We start from the raw sequence: 24,925 nt of genomic DNA on the forward strand, positions 1-24,925 counted from the left end.
TCCAGGACACCTACAAAACCCGATGTTACAGGAAGGCCATAAAAGATCATCAAGGACAACAACCACCCGAGCCACTGCCTGTTCACCCCGCTATCATCCAGAAGGCGAGGTCAGTACAGGTGCATCAAAGCTGGGACCGAGAGACTGAAAAACAGCTTCTATCTCAAGGCCATCAGACTGTTAAACAGCCACCTCTAACATTGAGTGGCTGCTGCCAACAAACTGACTCAACTCCAGCCACTTTAATGATGGGAAATATATCACTAGCCACTTTAAATAATGCTACTTAATATAATGTTTACATACCCTACATTATTCATCTCATATGTATACGTATATACTGTACTCTATATATCTACTGCATCTTTATGTAATACATGTATCACTAGCCACTTTAACTGTGCCACTTTGTTTACATACTCATCTCATATGTATATGTACTCGATACCATCTACTGTATCTTGCCTATGCTGCTCTGTACCATCACTCATTCATATATCTTTATGTACATATTATTTATCCCCTTAAACTTGTGTGTATAAGACAGTAGTTTTGGAATTGTTAGTTAAATTAGTTGTTGGTTATTACTACATTGTCGGAACTAGAAGCACAAGCATTTCGCTACACTTGCATTAACATCTGCTAACCATTTGTATGTGACAAATAAAATTTGATTTGACATGGTTTCCTAAGACCGATCGAGCATAGTCGTAGATGGACGAGCAATGTAAATGAATCTCAATAAAGCATGATTTATATAGGCTGTCTGGATAGCCTGCCTTGTAAAAATATAAGCTTACGCACTCATTTTGATTGGCATTTGACGGGCCTTGCGCTCTGTTCAGTCGTTGACTATGGCATTCAAATCCATGGTCCTGGCCCTGGTGTTTTCAGTGGACAGAATGGCCAACCCACGCAGTATCTCCTGTCCCATGCTGCTCCTCCAGGTATGATTTTAATTATTTTCAGTTTGGAAACGGAGTGCTCGGAACTGGTTACCTTTACCGGCAGAGTCGTAAAAAGGAGCATCGCTGTAACTACTTCTCCAAATGTAGCAGTGACTGAATCCACAATGAGCATCTTGACCAGGTCTCTCACTGTAGTGTGCTTTGCTATATCCTTCTTAAAACAGGCCCTGCAAGAGAGTAATTGGCCATATATATTGCTGATATATCTTTGCTGTAATGTTCAGCCGGCCGGCTGGCGGTCTTGTAGAGCACATCATCATTTGCGTTGGCCAGGGTAGTGGGAGGGATGGAGTCTGACTCTGTTGTCCGCCGACTTTTAAATCTGTTTGACAGCTGATGGATAACGATGTCAAGGTTTGCATTAAAGACGTTGACTTTAAAACTACTCTCCCCATCAGACAGTCGCTTGTCCTTGCATAGCGCATCAAAATGACGCCTCGCCTTCCTTCTCCGATTGTCTTCAAATGCGTTCGTTCTGAGCTCCCCATTTGTCGGGAAGGGTCTTTGCAGTGACTTTGGCCTTTTCAAAATCCGGTGGGAATCCGGACAGGACCATCATCATATCATGTCATGTCCTTGAGTAGGCTGACTGCTCTGTGCAGGTCTGCGTCTTTGGCCTGAAGCATTTTGGAGACGACGTTCACATTTTCTAAAACCGTAGTTTGCAGAATGACAACAACAAAAAATGTCTTCTGCAAAATCAAATATACCACTCAAAATTGACCATCTCTTTATGCCCGAAAAAGGTGTATAACAGTTCAACAGTATCATAAAACTGTTTAATCTCTGGCACATGTTTGATGGTCGTCGCTGATAGGCAGGTTAAGACTGCGCTGTGCAATGCACATAAACAGCAAGCGGCTCTTTTTTGGATATTCTGGCCTGCACACCCGAAATAGACCCCGCTCATGTCAGCAGCTCCATCATACCCCTGCCGAGGACATTTTGAAATATCCAGCCCCTTATCCTCTAAACTGCCCAGGATTTTTAGTTAAAGCTCAGCTGCTGATGTGTCAGCAGTCTCCAGAAGTCCCCATGATGGTCAGATCTGTGGCGACATTATCTGCATCCCTTATCACGCTCACATAGCGATAAACTTGGCTTAACTGGTCTACTTTGGATACATCTGGTGTGCTGTCCATAATAATCGGGGGGAATGGGGCTTCCTGCATCTCTCCCTGATTGTCACACTGCACTCGCTCAGCTAAGATATAAATCAGCTAATTTTGGATCTGAGGACTGAGATCGTTAACGGATCCTGCGGGGCGTTCTGAACGTACTTTCAGAACTGGGTCGTAAAATGACAGCAGTTCAATTATACTGAGAAAATTCCCACTGTTGGCCTGCCTCAGCTTTTTACGGTGCCCTCTGAATGCTAAATTACCTGATGCAAGTGTGAGAGTTACATTAACTATGCGGTCCCAACACCTGTCGCCAGAAATTTGCTGCGTTAACGCACGCCTCTCTCCATTTCTGCATCAATAGTGCCATTGCGCTTCCATTGCTCATACCAAACAGGCCCCCCATCTGAATCTGGGATGTCTCATGACATGCTATTTTGGATGTTAGATGGCGCCAATCTCTCACCCCATTAACTCCGAACAGCCAGAAAGGCTCACAATGCATGCAATATAGCTTGGACGAATAACATAGCCATGTACGTGGTTATTTGATTCCAGCCTTGGTTGTAGTGGTGTAATACAAACACCGCCTTTCGTCATCTCTTGGAAATGGGCCAGTAGGCTTACGTGAGCCTAATACAATAACGTGCCATTTGACTTTTGCATCCACATTTGTTGCATAACGCCCCCCTGTCAGTTGGTTAGGTAAACAGGCTGTCTGTCCCATTTCCACCTGTTTCCTCTGTCGCCACGATTCTAGCCTCGCCCTGCTCCTCTTCCTCCCCGCCCGGCCCAGGGATAGCTTGTCATGCCTGGCTTGTGCTCAGGGTCGTATACCTGACAACCTGTATCCCCCTCTGTCAAAGTTGCTTTGGCACGATGGAATAGCTTGGCCTTTGCTCACTTGAGACGCTAAAAGCTGCTGCTGGCGACGATTAACCTACATCCTCTTCTGGTCCTGCTATTTTGCTTGTGCTAGCAATGGCTGCATTTGAAAACAATCTAATTTAACTAATTTTGATATCTCCTTTGCTTTCAAATTTTGCGTGTCTTGACTTCCTCAATTTTTTGGGGGTGGCCGTTGTCTTTCGTTAGCTAGCTCAACTGTTGCTTAAAACGATGACTGAAACCAACACCGCTTCGGAGAGTATTTGCACAATGAATCCCAGAATGCATTTCATTATCTTTACATGGTATTGAAACTATTGAATAATATGATTTATTTCTCAAATTAATTTGATTTATTGTCAGCAAATCGCTAAAATATCATGCTTGACTTATGTAGTGGCAAACATAACAAACATTTTGTTAGTGAAACCATCTGTGGGATAATTTATCATATAGCCTACGTTAAGGAAAGTTCTAATCATAGACGTGATGGACCCGCGTCAGCAATTAATACTTGGGCGTGGTGGGGTGGTATTCAAATTATATCGGGGGCCCGCGGCTCCGCAGATCTGGACCCAGCAGTGGGCCTGTGTATATTATGGGCCCTGGTGCGACCGCTCAGGTTGCTTTGGCTGAAGCTACAACCACTGAATGGGAGCATTGTAATCCTACCTCGGAGAAAGGGCGAGATCTAGTTACTGGGTAGTAGTCAGAAATGCATTGATCCCAACCTGTTTCAACATAGGGCACACTTGATGAAATACTGGTAGGCTAACAGGTTTGGCTGTTTTGATAAGATTAGATTTGGCCTCTTGCTTTACAGAATAAATAGTAGGCGAGAAATTACTTATCTTTATAACCAAGACTAAATTAATTCACAGGACTTGGAGGTTCAGATATCCTGTAACTTACATTTGTATGACTTTATAAATATTTACAGGCAAAGGATGCCAAGAGGGTGAAATATACATTTTAAAATAAGTTTCATATTATAATTCTCTATAATTCTCCATTATTCCCCTCTGCGTCAATTTTGCGCGTGTATGTGTGTGCGCGCGCACGCCTAGGTTGGTTTGCTTGCTCGTTTGATACAACATCCCTGACTATACCCCTGTAATGCTACTTAATATTTCAGTTTGTGTGTCAGGTATCATTGTCTATGTGCATCATCAATTATCCGGATCTGCACGTGCACGCACCACTGTGCACGCCTCCGGAGCCACCACAGGCTTAACTTGCCCTCTATTAAAGATTTACGCTCTCCGTGGGGAATTATTAAACCCCAGAGCCCCACTTCGTGACGCTCGGTTTGTAGCATTGTGCCAAGATTAAAGGAGGTTCATTGAAAGGTCTTTTAACCATTCTGGATGATTGATCTTGCCCCAGCCTTAAGAATGCCAGTCTTCTCTCGGCCCTAGTTCTCTCTTTCTCGCTGTCTCTCGAACCCTTGTCGTGGAAATGCAGTACTGACAGAGACTTGGTCTTGGTAATTTCTTCAAACAATCTTTATTTAATATTGATTAATTATTGCAATAATGAGCTTCAGCCCACCAGTCTTGACTGACTGTTAGGCTGAGAGTCTAGCCTTGACAGACGATGCACAGTTTTTATATAGCTGATACCAAGATTGCTTAGTCAGTCACTTTAACCTTCCCATAAGCCACCTTGGTTATCTACACAGGATGGTCTTTTACATAGTTTCCCAGATGCCAGGAAGATGAGACAATGTGGCATTGTTCTTAACTCTTCCAGTCTCTCTCACTCACTCTCTCACTCTCTCTCACTCTCTCACTCACCCACCCACCACATCTTGTCTATAGAATGCTAGCTTTTAGGTTTTTATCACCAACACAAGTCAAGTGTTGGCTTCAAGCTATCTGTAATAGAACCCATGTTCTCAACACCCAGGCTAGGTGCTGGAGTGGAGACCATAAAACACAGCATTAGCAGGACAGAAATATCTTTGTGTTCGTTAAGAAAATAATTGTTACATAGCCAACAAATAAGGTGAATACATCATTTTTCCCCTGACACCCTCTTTTGGCCCCGCTCGTCTAGCAGCCATGTTTGAGGGACACTCCTGTAATTGCACCCTTTGATTATCCTCCATACTGAACTCCTCACCCTGAGAGAGGGAGAGATTTGCTGATGATACAGACCTGGGCTGCCTCAGTGCCTCTGCCAGGCAGCACCACAGTGATGAAGAGGTGTGCCACGCTGAGATATTCATATCAAAGTCAAATAACATTTTATTGTCCACATACACATGGTTAGCAGATGCGAGTGTCGCAAAATGCTCGTGCTTCTAGTTCCAACAGTGCAGTAATATCTAACAATTCCCAACAACTGACTAATACACACAAATATAAAGGGGTGAATGAGAATATGTACAAATAAATATGGATAAGCGATGGCCGAGCGGCATAGGCAAGGTGCAGTAGATGGTATAAAATACAGTATATACATGTGATTAAAGTAATGTAAGATATGCAAACATTATTTAGTGGCATTGTTTAAAGTGATCCATTTGTTAGTGTCCAGTGATTGGGTCTCAATACAGTATATACATGTGATAAGAGTAATGTAAGATATGTAGACATTATTAAAGTGGCATTATTTAGTGGCATTGTTTAAAGGGGATTTTGATAAATGCACAAAATTGCCAGTCAAAATGGACGTTCTACCACAGCCACCATATTATTTTTGGGAAGCCTATTTGACTCGAAGTTCGGACGTATAAAGTTTATGTGAACTCTTTCTAAGATGCATCCTTTTAGTTTTCCCGAACTCACTTCACTCATGTATAAGCGTAGAGGGAGGCTTGTGCTGCAGATGCTAGAGAAATAATGAAGAGAAATTATAGATAAAATGTATCAGTGCTCATTGGCCATTGGACATGAACATTACAAAACAAGTTGGGAATCGCAAATTCAACAATGAGTGGTTTGGAAGGAATCTGTGACAATGGCTAACAGTAAGCATTGCAAAGCAATCACTAGCCTGCTATTCAGTGGAGTGGTTGTGTGGTCCGGGATTAAGTTGGGATTAAGTTTCTCTCTTTCAAGTTTAAAATGATTAACATTCAACATTGGCCTTGATGTCAATGAAGCATGATTTGTGCCGTGCTCAAAACAACTAACTCGGAACTGTGAAACCTTGAGTTCAAGATGACTGGGAATTCTGGAAAAAACGAGCTCCGACTGGGGAAATACGTTTTTGAAAGGTCATCCAACCCGGAATTGTAAGTCTGGAAACTGAAGATCAATGACGTCAGGATTCCACCATGTTTTTTCCGAGTTCACAGTTGTCTTGAAAGCACCATAAATCCAGAGAATGCCAGACTTTGACAAAATTTGCACACGAAGGACCGCTGTGCCACCTTCCTATTCAAGTAAGCACAGCACAACAAGGTGAGTCCAAAAATGTATTGTATGATGCGCCATAAATTATGTAGTATGCCAGGGAGTTATGTATACTGTAGCAAAGACGTAATACTAAATGTATGTTGTGTAGTTAGCTTAGTAGCCCATTTGACCTACTTACCTTAATTTCGCCTACTGTTCTGACTTGGTGGGGCACATGTACTGTTGCCGATAACCTTTTTGTTAGAGAAATGTAATAATTGAATATTGTAAGAGCTTTCATTGTATGCTTAAATGCACCCTTTATTTATCCTATGTTTCTGGCTTGGTGTACAGGGAGAACACTAAGAAAGGCCCATGTTCTGAATTCTGTCACTGTACATTTCAAAAGTGCTAAACAAATAGTTATGCTGACTACGTCCGTCCTAGCTCGCTCATTAATGTCATAATCGAAATTACGGATTGCCTCTTATCCGCTTCTTGTCCCCTCATGCCATAGTTTGTACATTTCAATTGCCATTAGAAACCACATTTGTTTACGCAAGTCAGCCATATCAGCTACGTTTTTTTTTAAAGACCGTAAAGGAGGCTGAATGAACTGTTTCGCTGTCAGACAAAGCTCCGCTGATAGCCAGGTGTAGCAGTGGTAAGATGTTTGGACAGCTTTATGTAGGCCCTAACAGTTTGTGTGCATCATTTGTCACCGTTATAGTGCAATTCGTTTATTATTTAGTGTTGTGCTGTGGCTTTGCTGGCATGCATCCCACTTTTTTTACCCCAGTAAAGGCAACCCAGTAAAGTGGAAATGGATTCTTCAGTGAAGTTCCATGTCGTAATCAGAAACCAGGGTTAAGCAACACTCTTCCTGGAGTGCCGCAGTTACTGCAGGATTGTGTTCCAACTAGGCACCATACTTGACCATCTAAGCTAATTGATCAGTTCAGTGATTGCCTAAATTCAACACACACGGTCTTTCAGGTCGGATAAATCAAAGACACAAAGTATAATTAAAATAAATAAATGTATTTAGGGGGAAAGTATCTAATGACTTATGAGGTGCATTCTATAGTTCTTTACAGACATGATCGTTGTGGCCTTACCCTTTAAAGAACACTTGCTGATCTCCCCTCTCATCTGTGTCTGTTCCATTGAGCAGTTTCACCACTGCGTACACTGCAGGATTTCCAGAACAATGCCTTGTTTGTATCTGTGTGTGTGCACATGTGTCATAGATAATGTGATGGGTTTCTAGGAATTTCTGCTCAAATTTTCTTTCCATAGACTTGGAGAAGTCTGTGCAGATTGCAAAGATATATGGTTGTGTCTCGGGCTTGATATATTCCACTCGTTCTATAATGCTGTGAGTGAGCTGAGAAGTTGGCGGCTTGTTGAACATTAGCAACTGATCTGATGCAGAAATCCTTTACATCTATACAGGTAACTGCCACCATAATGGAAACACTTTAGTAAATGAGGGATACAGAGTATGTGCTTCCACACAGATGTGGTTCCTTGAATTAATTAAGCAATTAACATCCCATCATGCTTAGAGTCATGTATAAAAATGCTGGGCAGGCCATTACTTTGGCTACCATGGCTGTACCCCCATAGGATGACACGAGAGGTCGACCGTTTATGATTTTTTTCAACACCGATACCGATTTATTGGAGGACCAAAAAAAGCAGATACTGATAAATCGGACAATTATTAATATTTTTATAAAAAAATATTTAAAATGACAATTACAACAATACTGAATGAACACTAACTTAATATAATACATCAATAAAATCAATTTAGCCTCAAATAAATAATGAAACATGTTCAATTTGGTTTAAATAATGCAAAAACAAAGTGTTGGAGAAGAAAGTAAAAGTGCAATATGTGCCATGTAAGAAAGCTAACGTTTAAGTTCCTTGCTCAGAACATAAGAACATATGGAAGCTGGTGGTTCCTTTTAACATGAGTCTTCAATATTCCCAGGGAAGAAGTTTTAGGTTGTAGTTAGTCCTATAATAACTATCTCTCTATACCATTTGTATTTCATTAACTATTGGATGTTCTTATAGGCACTTTAGTATTGCCAGCGTAACAGTATAGCTTCCGTCCCTCTCCTCACCGCTACCTGGCCTCGAATCAGGAACACATCGACAACAGCCACCCTCGAAGCAGCGTTATCCATGCAGAGCAAGGGGAACAACTACTCCAAGTCTCAGAGCGAGTGACATTTGAAACGCTATTAGGGCGCACCCTGCTAACTAGCTAGTCATTTCACATCAGTTACACAAGCCTAATCTCGGGAGTTGATAGGCTTGAAGTCATAAACAGCTCAATGCTTGACGCACAACGAAGAGCTGCTGGCAAAACGCACAAAAGTGCTGTTTTGAATGAATGCTTACGAACCTGCTGCTGCCTACCATCGCCCAGTCAGACCGCTCTATCAAATCATAGACTTAGTTAACATAATAACACACAGAAATACGACCCTTAGATCATTAATATGGTCGAATCCAGAAACTATCATCTCGAAAAAACGAGACGTTTATTCTTTCAGTGAAATACGGAACCGTTCGGTATTTTATCTAAGGGGTGGCATCCATTAGTCTAAATATTCCGGTTACATTGCACAACCTTCAATGTTATGTCATAATTTCGTAAAATTCTGGCAAATTAGGCAGCCCAAACTGTTGCATATACCCTGACTCTGTGTGCAATGAACGCAAGAGAAGTGACACAATTTCACCTGGTTAATATTGCCTGCTAACCTGGATTTCTTTTAGATAAATATGCAGGTTTAAAAATATATACTTCTGTGTATTGATTTTAAGAAAGACATTGATGTTCATGGTTAGGTACACATTGGAGCAACAATACACACCGCATCAATTATATGCAAAGCAGGACACGCTAGATAACTACACATGGTTGATGATATTACTAGTTTAACTAGTGATTATGATTGATTGATTGTTTTTTATAAGATAAGTTTAATGCTAGCTAGCAACTTACCTTGGCTTACTGCATTCGCGTAACAGGCAGGCTCCTCGTGGAGTGCAATGAGAGGCAGGTGGTTAGAACGTTGGACTAGTTAACTGTAAGGTTGCAAGGTTGAATCCCCCGAGCTGTCAAGGTGAAAATCTGTCGTTCTGCCCCTGAACAAGGCAGTTAACCCATCGTTCCTAGGCCGTCATTGAAAATAAGAATGTGTTCTTAACTGACTTGCCTAGTTAAATAAAGATTAAATAAAGGTGTAATATATATATATATATATATAAAAATATTTTTTTAAATCGGTGTCCAACAATACCGATTTCCAATTGTTATGAAAACTTTAAATCGGCCCTAATGTAACGGCATTCAGAGGTGGAAAAAGGATCGGACCAACGCGCAGTGTGGTGTTCATGATGTAATATTTAATGAAACGATCTGAACACTAAAATACAAAACAATAAAGTGAACGAACTAAAACCTAAACGGTACATTGTGGCCCAAACACTCACACGGAAACAAACACCCACGAAACCCAGGTGGAAAAGTATGATTCTCAATTAGACAACTAACAACACCTGCCTCTGAGAACCATACGAGGCTGAACACAAAAACCCAACATAGAAAAACAGACTGCCCATCCCAACTCACGCCCTGACCATACTAAACAAAGACAAAAACAAAGGAATAAAGGTCCGAACGTGACACCTAATTAATTGGACATTCCGATTAGTCGCCGACCTCTAGATGACACTAACCCCATCCACAGGCCACGGGTGGTCACTGAATGGTTTGATGAGCATGAACACGATGTAAACCATATGGCATTGCCGTCTGTCACCAGAGTTCAACTCAATTGAACACATATGGGAGATTCTGGAGTGGTGCCTGCGACAGTGTTTTCCACCACCACCAACAAAACGGTGTCAGATCATACTCTTGTGAATTCTGTGGTTCTTACTAGATTCCTTGTAGTTTTTCATGTTTGTCTGTAATTTTTGTAATGACTTGGTGCTTCCTATCTGGGCCAGAACGCTCTTGAAAAGGAGATTTTAAATCTCAATTAGCCCTTCCTGGTTAAATAAAGATAAAATAAAATAAAAATTAACAAAGATCCCTCCAACAGAGTTCCAGACTCGTGTAAAAAATCTATGCCAAGGTGCATTGAAGCTGTTCTGGCCCGATGCCCTATTAAGACACTTTATGCTGGTGTTTCCTTTATTTTGGCAGTTACCTGTAGGTGAGAGGCCACAAGGCTCAGAGGTGTAAAGGCTTGGGCGATATCCCGATTTTCATGTCATTCCGGGATTTACGGGAATAACACACAATGGGTATTGTCATTCATGATAAAATGGTGCTGACTGACAGGGCTGCCGTGTTTCTAGCTCTTAGGAAACTTTGCAGTATTTAAACCATTTTTTTTATTTCTTACATTAGCCCAGGAAATGTTGTGTTATATACAGCCGGGAATAACTTTTGTATATCAGAGTTGCGGTAACTCACCAGTAATACGACTTCCCGAATCGGATCCTTTGTTCTTACTCTCCAGGGCAATTGAACTTATTCCAGAGGCTGTTCCAAAACTACTCATGGTGTGATTGTGATAACATACAGGAACTCAAGTCCTTTTGTTCACCCAACCAAGAATACATCACAATCAAATGCCGACCCTATTGCCTCCAAAGATAATTCACTTCAGTTATAATCACAGCCGTGTATATTCCCCCTCAAGCCGATACCGCGACGGCCCTCAAAGGACTTCCCTGGACTTTATGCAAACTGGAAACCACATATCCTGAGGCCGCATTTCATTGTAGCTGGGGATTTTAACAAAGCAAATTTAAGGAAAACGCTACCGAAGTTCTATCAACACATTGATTATAGTACTCACGCTGCTAAAACACTCGATCACTGCTATTCCAACTTCCGGGATGCCTTCGGCAAATCAGATCACGACTCCCTTCCTAATGGGCAGAAACTCAAACAGGAAGTACCTGTGCTAAGGACTATTCAACGCTGGTCTGACCAATTCGAATCCACGCTTCAAAATTGTTTTGATCATGCGAACTGGGATATGTTGCCTCCGAGAACAAAATAGACAAATACACTGATACAGTGACTGAGTTCATCAGGAAGTGTATAGGAGATGTTGTACCCACTGTGACTAAAACCTACCCTAATCAGAAACCGTGGACAGATGGCAGCATTTGCGCAAACATCGCATTTAACCATGACAAGGTGACTGGGATTATGGCCAAATACAAACAGTGTAGTTATTCCCTCCGTAAGTCAATCAAATAGGTAAAAATTCAGTACAGAGACGAATTGCGACTCCACTTTAACTGTTCAGACACGAGACTTATGTGGCAGGGTCTACAGACAATCACGGACTACAAGGGAAAACCAGCCACGTTGCTGACAGATGTTTACTTTCAGACAAGCTAAACACCTTCGCCCGCTTTGAGGATAACACAGTGCCACCGACGCGGCCTGCTACCAAGGACTGTGGGCTCTCCTTCTCTGTGGTCGATGTGAATAAGACATTTTAAGCGTGTTAACCCTCGCAAGGCTGCCGGTCCAATCGGCATCTCTAGCCGCATCCTCAGAGCATGCGCAGACCAGCTGGCTGGAGTGTTAATGGACATTTTCAATCTCTCCCTGTCCAGGTGTGTTGTCCCCACATGCTTAAAGATGTCCACCATTGTTCCTGTACCCAAGAAAGGAAAGGTAACTGAACTAAATGACTATTGCCCGTAGCACTCACTTCTGTCATCATGAAGTGCTTTGAGAGGCTAGTTAAGGATCATATCACATCTACCTTACCTGACACCCTAGACCCACTTCAATTTGCTTACCTTCTCAATAGAGCCACAGACAATGCCTTTGCACTCTGCTTTATCTCTTAATGTGTTGCACAAGTTGACTGCAGCTATTAACTTAAGTAGCTTCAAATGTTCACATTTTATTGAAAAAGGTTTTTGACTGTATTGAAAAACCATCCCGTGGCTTTTTCCAAATACGATGTACGTCCAAGCCTAGAGTTGTCCAACCCCACGCTGTTTGAAGGAGGAATATATATATATATATTATATATAGTGGAAAGTCCAGCTGCCCTGATGTCATGGAGGGGTGTGTGTGTGTGTCATTCCCTAACTTACATTTCCACACACTGTCTCTCCTTTTAATGTGCCTCCATCTAATCACACAGTCACCCGTGAAAACATTGCTGGTGCTGTAACTTAATTACGTTGGCTGAGTGAGTGTACCAGCGAGAGTGAGGGAGACCTTTACGGTGTGGTCTGGAGTCCTTTCAGGAGCTGCAGCACAGCGGATGGAGTTTTCAGCTCGCCTCGCCGTCCGGCCTCATCCGCACCACAGCTCTTTTTAATTAAACATCTTTGCAGCATAGTGCGCAGTGATTACGGGAGAAAATGCAGCCGGCGTTCGTTGACAACCGCCGACAAATCAAACTCGCCCTCACCCGAGCCGAGGGCTCATCACAACACCGCCACAGCCCGCTGCCATTAGGAACACAGAGACCGAATCAATTCCATTAAGGCCTTCACCTACATGTCACCTCTGTATTTACACCAAGCCCGCCTGCTCACCGTAATTATGCAGAGAGGGAGAGAGAAATCAAATGTATGTTGCTATACTTTTGTTTCAATTCCTCTTTAGCCCATTGTGTTCTCTCTAATAGTTCCATTTATTGTCACTTGTTACACTCCAGGCAATGAGTCATAAAGGCATTTGAATGTAAAGCAAATGTACAAGAAGTGCTCTCACTCGTTCTCTCTTCCTCTGTTCTCTTTCTCTCGCTCTCTCTTTCTCTCTTTCTCTCGCTCTCATTAGCACAGGAGTGTTTGGCTCGTAGAATATTAGGAATGATTACATGGCACACTTTCTAGTGTCCCTACTATAAAGCTGGCACAGGGAAACCATAACTGGGTGATTTGAGTCGGGTTGGCCAATATGCCAGCTGTTTTCTTTGGCACAACCGTCCTGTACATTGAACATTCGGAGCGTATATGACAAACTTACCCCACAGATATTTATGGGCGAGATATTATTTCTCATTAAGCGCACATTAAATCATAATTAGATTTCACCTCTGTGTTGAGGCCCACAGAGAGAGCTGAGGTGAGCTAGCCAGTCTGTGTTACCAAGCCCAGAGAGCTAACTTCAGTCACGGCTACTATAGCTAAACTCATATCAAAAGTATATAATGCGTTTAGGTGTTAGTCCAGCCCATGTTCTGCTCAGATCAGAGAGTTTGTATTCAACGTTATGTACTGTACACTCTCTGGCTCTCTCAAAAGGAATCCATGTCCCAGAGGAACATGTTTCCCTGTTGTAGTAATCTATGTTTTGGTAATTAACGAAAGCGAGTCAGGAAAAGTGGAGCAGAGGGAGTTCTTTGATCATTAAACTAGTAAGTATTGTTGTTCAAACTTTACATTGGTGTCATTAGGAACCAAACTGAAGAAAGTCCCTACCTGTTTCAGTCAGTTATCCGAACTTGTCCAAAAGGAAACGGTAGTTGTCCGTTGCAAAGCGTTTTGGAATGGCATGCCATAATAATGAATACGACCCTGATCTTATAACGGCAATTTAGGGAGTAAATTGGCCTCTTTCACAATCACAACAGTGTTAATAGACTATCATGGAAATGTCAGATAATTACTTCAAAGCTCATCACAATTAACTTCTTTATTACACAACGCATTATTGTACTGCCTCTAATAGATCCAGGAAGCCCATATTGAGTAGCTTATCTCTCTATAGGTGCACACAGTGGCAGTAGCCAGCTTCTCATCTGCTGTCTATGAATAGACAATATTTTATGAGTTGCACTGCATTACATTCTGGCCTCCACAGAGACGTATCAACTAGCTGTCTCCTATCAGCTCACAGTAATACAGTATATTGGCAATTTTAAGTTTTGAGTCTGTCGACAAATGACCTTTTAGAAATGTTCTGGATCTGGACTGAGAGAAAGGGGGATTCCTTCAGCTCCTCCACACCAGCTGCATACTTTTACTCAGAGTAGCAGCGGACGTATGCACCCTCACTTATTCATCACCTCCAGATTTGCAGGGGAGCCATGAAAGAAAGTACTTCAACTCCCCCCTCATCTCCCAAGAACATTTTTCATCTTCCGAAAAGAACATGAGATGTCAGTTTTTCCTCCTGCCGCCACATTCCACAGCGAAACTCTTTTCTCTCTCTCTCCTCTCCCTCTCTCTCAACTACTTTTGAACTTTTTTCCTCTTAATCCCATTGCCTAAAATGAACCTGGTACGGTCTGAAGCCCAGCCGGTCCAGGAGAATCTGTGTGGTGTCTGCAGTAGAGAGAATTAGAGTACTTCTGTTTGCCCTCCGCTCTCTCCAGCCAAGTGGAAATTAACAGAGAAAGAGACGGGCAGAGGAAGGGGGAGAGCGAGTGTGAGGAGTTAAAAGGCTGTAACAGTACCAGCACTCTCTCCACCCTGAACCAGACGAATCCAGTTTGACTATAAAGCAATCTTCGCACAGTCTCTCTCTGCGCGCGCATGCTTAATTTCCCTGCCTTCATTTGGAATGCCATTATTGTTGTGAATGTGTATCTATTTGTGTGTGTGTGTGTGTGCAAGACCATCATTTTGCTATCCCAGCATTGGCCAAACGCACCTCGTATGTTGTATTATTTGAGATCATATCGTGCGCTTAATGCACAGACATTGAGAGTGAAAAATGCGTGACGAGGGGGAGAGCAGTGGAGGGAGACGGGAAGACTGAGAAAGACAGAGGGAGGAGAGGGACAGACAGATTGAGGCAGAGAACGAGAGAAGTGGATGAGAGAGGGCGACAGAGAGACTGCTTTAAGCGGCAAAGACTCTGGGGAAATACCCAAGCAATATCCCGACAAGCCGGGCTCTGCCACCCTGCCCCACACAATTACAATATATCTGACAAAGATATTGAGCGCAGATCCCTTGCCATTTCTGTTGATGCGCCCAGCCGTCAAGAGGCCGGGTTTTATATAAAAGTACAAAAAATGGCATTAATACTGTTTTATTGAAAAGAAGGTCCAGCCAGCCGAGGAGAATAACAATGAGTGTTTCTCCAGAGTCCTCTGCTCCTCAGATAGCAGGTGGAAGTTCGGCCGGATCACGTTGTTCAGTTGGGCTCATTACTCATTGTGCAAAAATAGAAATGGAGATTTCTAGGGGGCTGCTACCTTGACATTTAGATAGAATAAATAGATACATCTGTATATGCTGCAAGAAAAGCAAGGGGTTGACTGAAGCGCTAGTCACTTCCTAGCCTCTCAGGCTGTGCTATTGGGAAGGCGACCTTTCCCGTTACGCCACCTCAGACATGCACTTCGGTGACATTCGCAGAGGGGCCCGGTCTACGCTGAGCTGTACGGACGCTGAGCTGTCCGTATTAGAAGAGAGACAGGCTTTAGGGCAAGAGACAAGGCAACCTGTCAATGTCTGTTCGACTCTCCTGTCCTCAGACTCAACTAGACTATGGCCCGGGCAGTCAGCTACTGCACAGCTATGTCTAAGGGACAGTGTCTTCCCCATGGCATTTTACTGAAGACACTGAAATTCTGTCCGTCAGAATTTGGGACTGGATGTATACATTTTAAGAGGTTCTGCATTAGCTTTTTTTTTAAAGGTATATTTTTATTTAAAAAAACATATTTTGTTTTTTAGACAACAGACCGATAAAAGACAATAGAGAACTTTAACATTTCATAGACATGGCTCCACTTAACTAGACATGCCGTTCGCTGGGACTTGATGCCCAATCTTCAATATAAAGGAAAAAGACTAGTAAAGACCAAAAAATACATATTCAGACATACTGTACATAAAATTTCAACAAACATGAATGAGATTATACTAATCAAACCCACATGTTCCCACAATATCCATACCCATCTTGTTTGTTCCCATAATATTTTTTATTCGAATTTGTCGTCCTTTTGGATATTTCTAGGGCTTGTAGTAGTACTATATTGAAATAATGCATTATCGATGGAGGATCATTTGATTTCCACTTGAAGTAAAAGTTTTCAAAATGATTAAGAGGCTGATTTTAAACAGCATGATCATTACAGAGGTGCACCTTGTGCAGGGGATAATATAAGGCCACTCTTTTAAGGTATCTTAAAAGCAGTCAGCAATTGGCATGCTGACTGAAAGAATGTCCACCAGAGCTTTTGCCAGAGAATTGAATGTTAATTTCTCTATTATAAGCCACCTCCAAATGTTGTTTTTGAGAATTTGGCAGTACGTCCAACTGGCCTCTCACCCGCAGACCATGTGTAACCATGCCAGCCCAGGACCTCCACATCCGGCTTCTTCGCCTGCGGATCGTCTGAGACTAGCCACCTGGACAGCTGATGTATCTGTGGGTTTGTACAACCTAAGAATTTCTGCATAAACTATGAGAATCCATCTCAGGGAAGCCCATCTGCGTGCTCGTCATCCTCACCAGGGTCTTGACCTGACCGCGGTTCGGCATCGTAACTGATTTCAGTCGGCAAATGCTCACCTTCAATGGCCACTGGCATGCTGGAGAAGTGTACTCTTCATGAATGAATCTCGGTTTCAACTGTACCGGGCAGATTGCGGACCAGCGTGTAGGGCATCGTGTGGGCGAACAGTTTGCTGATGTCAACGTTGTGAACAGAGTGCCCCGTGATGGGGTAATGGTATAGACATGTATAAACTATGGACAACGAACGCAATTGCATTTTATCGATGGCAATCTGAATGGGACCTTTTGCCACATTTCAGGCTTCAAACATAAAGATATAAAACTGTGTTTTTTGTGAAGAATCAACAAGTGGGACACAATCATGAAGTGGAACAACATTTATTGGATATTTCAAACTTTTTTAACAAATCAAAAACTGAAAAATTGGGCGTGCAAAATTATTCAGCCCCTTTACTTTCAGTGCAGCAAACTGTAATCAAGTCTCCGTATAAATGCACCTGCACTGTGATAGTCTCAGAGGTCCGTTAAAAGCGGAGAGAGCATCATGAAGAACAAGGAACACACCAGACAGGTCCGAGATACTGTTGTGAAGAAGTTTAAAGCCGGATTTGGATACAAAAAGATTTCCCAAGCTTTAAACATCCCAAGGAGCACTGTGCAAGCGATAATATTGAAATGGAAGGAGTATCAGACCACTGCAAATCTACCAAGACCTGGCCATCCCTCTAAACTTTCAGCTCATACAAGGAGAAGACTGATCAGAGATGCAGCCAAGAGGCCCATGATCACTCTGGATGAACTGCAGAGATCTACAGCTGAGGTGGGAGACTCTGTCCATAGGACAACAATCAGTCGTATATTGCACAAATCTGGCCTTTATGGAAGAGTGGCAAGAAGAAACCCATTTCTTAAAGATATCCATAAAAAGTGTTGTTTAAAGTTTGCCACAAGCCACCTGGGAGACACACCAAACATGTGGAAGAAGGTGCTCTGGTCAGATGAAACCAAAATTGAACTTTTTGGCAACAATGCAAAACATTATGTTTGGCGTAAAAGCAACACAGCTCATCACCCTGAACACAACATCCCCACTGTCAAACATGGTGGTGGCAGCATCATGGTTTGGGCCTGCTTTTATTCAGCAGGGACAGGGAAGATGGTTAAAATTGATGGGAAGATGGATGGAGCCAAATACAGGACCATTCTGGAAGAAAACCTGATGGAGTCTGCAAAGACCTGAGACTGGGACGGAGATTTGTCTTCCAACAAGACAATGATCCAAAACATAAAGCAACATCTACAATGGAATGGTTCAAAAATAAACATATCCAGGTGTTAGAATGGCCAAGTCAAAGTCCAGACCTGAATCCAATCGAGAATCTGTGGAAAGAACTGAAAACTGCTGTTCACAAATGCTCTCCATCCAACCTCACTGAGCTCGAGCTGTTTTGCAAGGAGGAATGGGAAACAATTTCAGTCTCTCGATGTGCAAAACTGATAGAGACATACCCCAAGCAACTTACAGCTGTAATCGCAGCAAAAGGTGGCGCTACAAAGTATTAACTTAAGGGGGCTGAATAATTTTGCACACCCAATTTTTCAGTTTTTGATTTGTTAAATAAGTTTGAAATATCCAATAAATGTCGTTCCACTTCATGATTGTGTCCCACTTGTTGTTGATTCTTCACAAAAAAATACAGTTTTATATCTTTATGTTTGAAGCCTGAAATGTGGCAAAAGGTCGCAAAGTTCAAGGGGGCCGAATACTTTTGCAAAGCACTGTACATATGAAATGAATAAAGCCGTATGTAAACATTTATTAAAGTGACCAGTGATTCCATGTCTATGTACATAGGGAAGCAACCTCTAAGGTGCCGGGTTGAGTAGCTGGCTAGTGATGGCTATTTAAGTCTGATGGCCTTGAGATAGAAACTGTTTTTCAGTCTCGGTCCCAGCTTTGATGCACCTGTGCTGATCTCGACTTCTGGATGATAGCGGGGTGAACAGGCCGTGGTTCGGGTGGTTGATTTCCTTGATTTATATTTTTGGCCTTCCTGTGACATTGGATGCTGTAGGAGTCCTGGAGGGCAGGCAGTGTGCCCCCGGTGATGTGTTGGGCAAAGTTCACCACCCTCTGGAGAGCCCTGCGGCAGCGGGCAGTGCGGTTGCCGTACCAGGCAGTTATGCAGCCCGACAGGATGCTTTCAATTGTGCAACATGTCAAAAAGATTTGTTCACAACTCCTGTAAGCTAAAAATGTCCCTGTTCATCCATGGCCTGCATACTCACTCACTCATATTGAGGATGTTTGGGATGCTCTGGTTTCAGATCCTGCAATTTCGCCCAGCCGTTGAAGTGGGACAACATTCTACAAGCCACAATCAACAGCCCGAACAACTCTATGTGAAGGAGCTGTGTCGCACTGCAGATACCAAGCCCCTATTTTTTATTTTTTAAACTTATTATTATTATTATTATTATTATTTTTTTGCTACAGTATCTGTGACCATCAGATGCATATCTGTATTCCCAGTCATGTGAAATCCATAGATTAGGGCCTAATTTGTTTCAATCAAATGATTTCCTTAAATGACCTAACTCAGAAAAATCTTTGAGATTGTTGTGTTTGCTTACATTTGTTTTTCAGTGTACATCGCAAAACCTCTAGCCAACTTTCTAACTCCGCCCATAACTTTTGGACTTCATAGCACTCCCAGAATAAATTAATTATCGAGTCATTGTTTTAAGCTTAAGACATGACTCTGCCGTTGTGCTGTATAATCTGTGAACTTTTGTCTCTTGTATGATGAATTAGTTTATACTGGATTAAGCATACCTTTTTTACTGTAATTATGTTCCAACACTCCCTCCTGTGCCAATATCACTTCTCTTTAGGTCTTGGTTCCAATAAGGTCTATTTTGTGATGTGGTACTTTTTGCAGAGGATATTGCAGCACTGTGTGGTTTGACTTATGTAGATGGCCCTAAATGGAATTTGTGAATGCAGGATTGTACCAATCCTGTTTAATGATGTATATTACATAGGATTTGTACCCAATTTTCAAGGTATTTTCTATCCATTTTCACATTTTGCCCCTTTTCATTAACCCTTATGAACCTTTTAAAAAAATACTGTTGCTTTGAAGTCAACCCAATGCTTTGAAAATGACCCTTACTGCCTCTGAACCATTAAATTACCTTAATCTCGTGACATTACTGTCCTTAATGCATTTACCATGGACTACTGTCATATTATGTCAAATTGTAGATTGGTCTTTTAGGTTATACGTTGTATACTACTGCTAGATACTATACTGTAAATGTAGAATAATGCTATGGTATACTTCTACACTTCACAATTGGTGTCCGGGGGGTGGATATCCGTGTCCTAAATCTTATTGGGGTCAAGGGGATCATAAAGTCCAGGACAGAGATCGCACGCGCGCGCACACACACCTAAAGCGTTGACTCCACTGCCACCAGAATGGAGGGTCTGACACTTGGACTATATAGACCTAGATTTTAGAAAATATGTAGCAATATAACGAGCCTTCATAACACTATATGCACAGTGACCACTTATCAGAACTCATTCAAGTAATACTGAACAATAATATTAACAAAAAAATGCAACAATTTTAGTTCATATAAGGAAATCAGTCATTTTAAATAAATTCATTACGCCCTAATCTATGGATTTCACATGACTGGGAATATAGATATGCATCTGTTGGTCACAGATGCCTTGAAAAGAAGGTAGGGGTGTGGATCAGGAAACCAGTCAGTGTCTGGTGTGACCACCATTTGCCTCATGCAGCGCGACACATCTCCTCCACAGAGTTGATCAGGCGTTGATTGTGGCCTGTAGAATGTTGTCCCACTCCTCTTCAATGGCTTTGCAAAGTTGCTGGATATTGGCGGCAACTGGAACACGCTGTCATACACGTCAATCCAGAGCATCCCAAACGTGTTCAATGGGTGATGTCTGGTGAGTATGCAGGCCATGGAAGAACTGTGACATTTTCAGCTTCCAGGAATTTTGTACAGATCCTTGCAACATTGGGTTGTGCATTATCATGCTGAAACATGAGGTGATGGCAAAGGATTAATGGCACGACAATGGGCCTCAGGATCTCGTCACGATATCTCTGTCCATTCAAATTGCCACCAATAAAATGCAATTGTGTTTGTTGTCCGCAGCTTATACCTGCCCATACCATAACCCACTGCCACCCTGGGGCACTCTGTTCACAACGTTGGCATCAGCAAACCGCTCATCCACACAACGCCATACACGTGGTCTGTGGTTGTGAGGCTGGTTGGAAGTACTGCCAAATTCTCTAAAACGACATTGTAGAGATTCTATTTTTTTTGTCAACGGCTCTGGTGGACATTCCTGCAGTCAGCATACCAATTGCACGCTCCTTCAAAACTTGAGACATCTGTGGCATTGTGTTGTGTGACAAAACTGCACATTTTAGAGTGGCCTTCAATTGTCCCCAGCAGAAGGTGCACCTGTGTAATGATCATGCCGTTTAACCAGCTTCTTGATATGCCACACCTGTCATGTAGATGGGTTATCTTGACGAAGGAGAAATGCACACTAACAGGGATGTGAACAAATTTGTACACAAATTGAGAGAAATAATCGTTTTGTGCTCATGGAAAATTTCTGGGATCTTTTATTTCAGCTCATGACACATGGGACCAACATGTTGCTTTTCTCAAACCCTTCTTGTAAGGGTTGATACATTTTGTTAGGGCAAATCAAGTCTGCAATTTTTCAAGTGGAAATTACAAACTTTAGAAGCCTTTTTCGTCAACAAAACTAAGGAGATGATTGTGGACTTCAGGAAACAGCAGAGGGAACACCCCCCTATCCACATCGATGGAACAGTAGTGGAGAGAGTAGCAAGTTAAGTTCCTCGGCATACACATCACAGACAAACTGAATTGGTCCACTCACACAGACAGCATCGTGAAGAAGGCGCAGCAGCGCCTCTTCAACCTCAGGAGGCTGAAGAAATTTGGCTTGTCACCAAAAGCACTCACAAATTCTACAGATGCACAATCGAGAGCATCCTGGCGGGCTGTATCACCGCCTGGTACGGCAACTGCTCCGCCCTCAACCGTAAGGCTCTCCAGAGGGTAGTGAGGTCTGCACAACGCATCACCGGGGGCAAACTACCTGCCCTCCAGGACACCTACACCACCCTATGTCACAGGAAGGCCATAAAGATCATCAAGGACATCATCCACCCGAGCCACTGCCTGTTCACCCCGCTATCATCCAGAAGGCGAGGTCAGTACAGGTGCACCAAAGCTGGGACCGAGAGACTGAAAAACAGCTTCTATCTCAAGGCCATCAGACTGTTAAACAACCACCACTAACATTGAGTGGCTGCTGCCAACACACTGACACTGACTCAACTTCAGCCACTTTAATAATGGGATTTGTTGGGAAATGATGTAAATATATCACTAGCCACTTTAAACAATGCTACCTTATATAATGTTACTTACCCTACATTATGCATCTCATATGCATACGTATATACTGTCTCTATATCATCGACTGCATCCTTATGTAATACATGTATCACTAGCCACTTTAACTATGCCACTTTGTTTACATACTCATCTCATATGTATATACTGTACTCGATACCATCTACTGTATCTTGCCTATGCTGCTCTGTACCATCACTCATTCATATATCCTTATGTACATATTCTTTATCCCCTTACACTGTGTATAAGACAGTAGTTTAGGAATTGTTAGTTCGATTACTTGTTGGTTATTACTGCATTGTCGGAACTAGAAGCACAAGCATTTCGCTACACTCGCATTAACATCTGCTAACCATGTGTATGTGACAAATAAAATTTGATTTGATTTTTAAACCTTGAATACACTGAAAGTGTGCATTTCCTACAAAAATATGATCACATTTAAGATCCTACATCTGTAAATGCTTTAGCACACTATGCAAAACTAATATACAAACTAGGTGTATACAGGCATATTATACAGGCGGAATTCATTATAGATACGTGTAGATATAGTATTAATTCACTGAATATATTTACGAGAGCGATACATTTACTCTGTTAAAAAGGATTGGCTTAGATACAATTAGGTTAAATGGAATCGACGCGAGACAGACGGCATAGATCTAGTGTACGTACATATTTTAGATTATAATATGCATACAGTAAATACTGAACTTATTGATAGGTCCTTCCTCTTACACACACACACACACACACACACACACACACACACACACACACACACACACACACACACACACACACACACATGGGGCTTTAGGGTTGAGAATGTGCGTGTGTTGGAACTGTTTGACCTACAGTGTCCTTTGACCTGCAGCTGGATATGGAGGGGAATCCTCATGGGGCTTTGAGGGTTGAGAGAATGTGCGTGTGTTACAGATTTGTAAAGGACCTACATCAGGGAACTGTTTGATCTACAGTGCTCCCTTTGACCTACAGAATCTCTATTTAAAAGTGTGTGTGTGAAGTGTGTGCTGAAATGCAGTTTTTTTATACATTTGCAAAAATTATCTAAAAGCCTGTTTTTTGCTTTGAGGTATTGTGTGTAGATTGAGGGAAAAACGAATCCATTTTAGAATAAGGCTGTAACGGAATACTTTCCGAATAAACTGTATTCTGAGTTGACATGCTGTTCAGTTGGGTCAAATGCCATCAACAGATTATTGCAAACAATAACTTTTTTTTTAAATTGAGCCTTTATTTAACTAGGCACATCAGTTAAGAACAAATTATTATTTACTGAGGCCTCCCGGTTGGTGCAGTGGGTCTAGGGCACACATTGCAGTGCTAGCAGTGCCACCAGAGACCCTGGTTTCGCGCCCAGGCTCTGTCGCAGCTGGCCGCAACCGGGAGGTCCGTGGGGTGACGCACAATTGACCTAGCGTCGTCCTGGTTAGGGAGGGTTTGGCCGGTAGTGATATCCTTGGCTCATCGCGCACTAGCGACTCCTGTGGCGGGCCGGGCGCAGTGCACGTTAACCAGGTCGCCAGGTGCACAGTATTTCCTCCGACACATTGGTGCGGCTGGCTTCCTGGTTAGATGCGCGCTGTGTTAAGAAGCAGTGCGGCTCAGTTGGGTTGTGTTTCGGAGGACGCATGGCTTTCGACCTTTGTCTCTCCCGAGCCCCTACGGGAGTTGTAGCGATGAGACAAGATAGTAAGAGTCTTGGATACTATGAAATTGGGGAGAAAAGGGGGTCAAATCCCCCCCCCCCAAAAAAATTGATTCTTATTTACTTTGGCCAGCCTACACCGGCCAAACCCGGATGGCCATATGGGACTCCCAATCACGGCCAGTTGTGGTACAGCCTGGATGCTGCTTTCCACTTTGCTTCTTAATATACAGTACATTAGTATTCACACTCCTTGAGTTTTCACACATTGTGTTACAGCCTGAATTTAAAATGGATGACATTGAGATTTTGCGTCACTGGCCTACACAACCGCACAATGTCAAAGTGGAATCATGTTTTTTTTTGACATTTTTTACAAATTAGATGAGTATTATTATTTTTTGCCCAGATCATGTGTGTGTGTGGTGTAATGTTGGCCACCTCCGAGAGGAGCTGCCACTCAGCCTCGCCCAGCACAGTGTTTGCAGAAGTGATGTCTTTTTAGCCTCCTCCGGTAGAGGTGGGATTAGCAGAATACAAATGCTATATTCTCAGGTCTCCACTGACTAGTATCACAGGTGAACTGGCTGGGCAAGTCAGTATTCCATGTCTGAGGATGTCGGGAGATGACGTGGAAACCAGCCATTAGGGGCAACAGTGAGTTACCTTCAAGTAGGTTTTGGTTTTGCTAGGGTGTTGTTGACTGGGATGGTGGATGGGCGTAAGCAATCTGCCTCTCGTAGTCTTGCTTCAGAAATAGACGTTTCATACCTATTTTGCAAATGTCACATTTCTAAGTGTTTTAAAGTTGAAGTTTAAGCAACAAAAAAAACTTAAAGGTTAACCATTTGGAGTTAATGGCTTGGGATCGTTTTTTTATTATTATTATTTTTTAATTTTTTTTAAACCAATCCCAA

General features: G+C 42.4%; 1 protein-coding gene across 5 annotated transcripts in view; it reads left to right on the forward strand.

Annotated features, from left to right (window-relative positions):
- LOC135550066 (sterile alpha motif domain-containing protein 12-like) overlaps positions 1–24,925 on the forward strand; it is a 119,076-nt gene that overhangs the window by 62,127 nt on the left and 32,024 nt on the right. Inside the window, exon 5 of one of the 5 annotated variants that reach the window (XM_064980530.1) lies at positions 11,995–12,046. The exons of the other annotated variants lie outside the window; for them this stretch is intronic. Within the exon in view, the coding sequence (XP_064836602.1) occupies positions 11,995–12,017 (23 nt within the window). The 3' untranslated portion in view covers positions 12,018–12,046. Of the gene's footprint in view, positions 1–11,994; positions 12,047–24,925 lie in introns of those variants that run through there. 5 annotated transcript variants of the gene reach the window in all.

Source organism: Oncorhynchus masou, chromosome 12 (assembly GCF_036934945.1).
Source record: "Oncorhynchus masou masou isolate Uvic2021 chromosome 12, UVic_Omas_1.1, whole genome shotgun sequence".
Classification (NCBI taxonomy): Eukaryota; Metazoa; Chordata; class Actinopteri; order Salmoniformes; family Salmonidae; genus Oncorhynchus; species Oncorhynchus masou.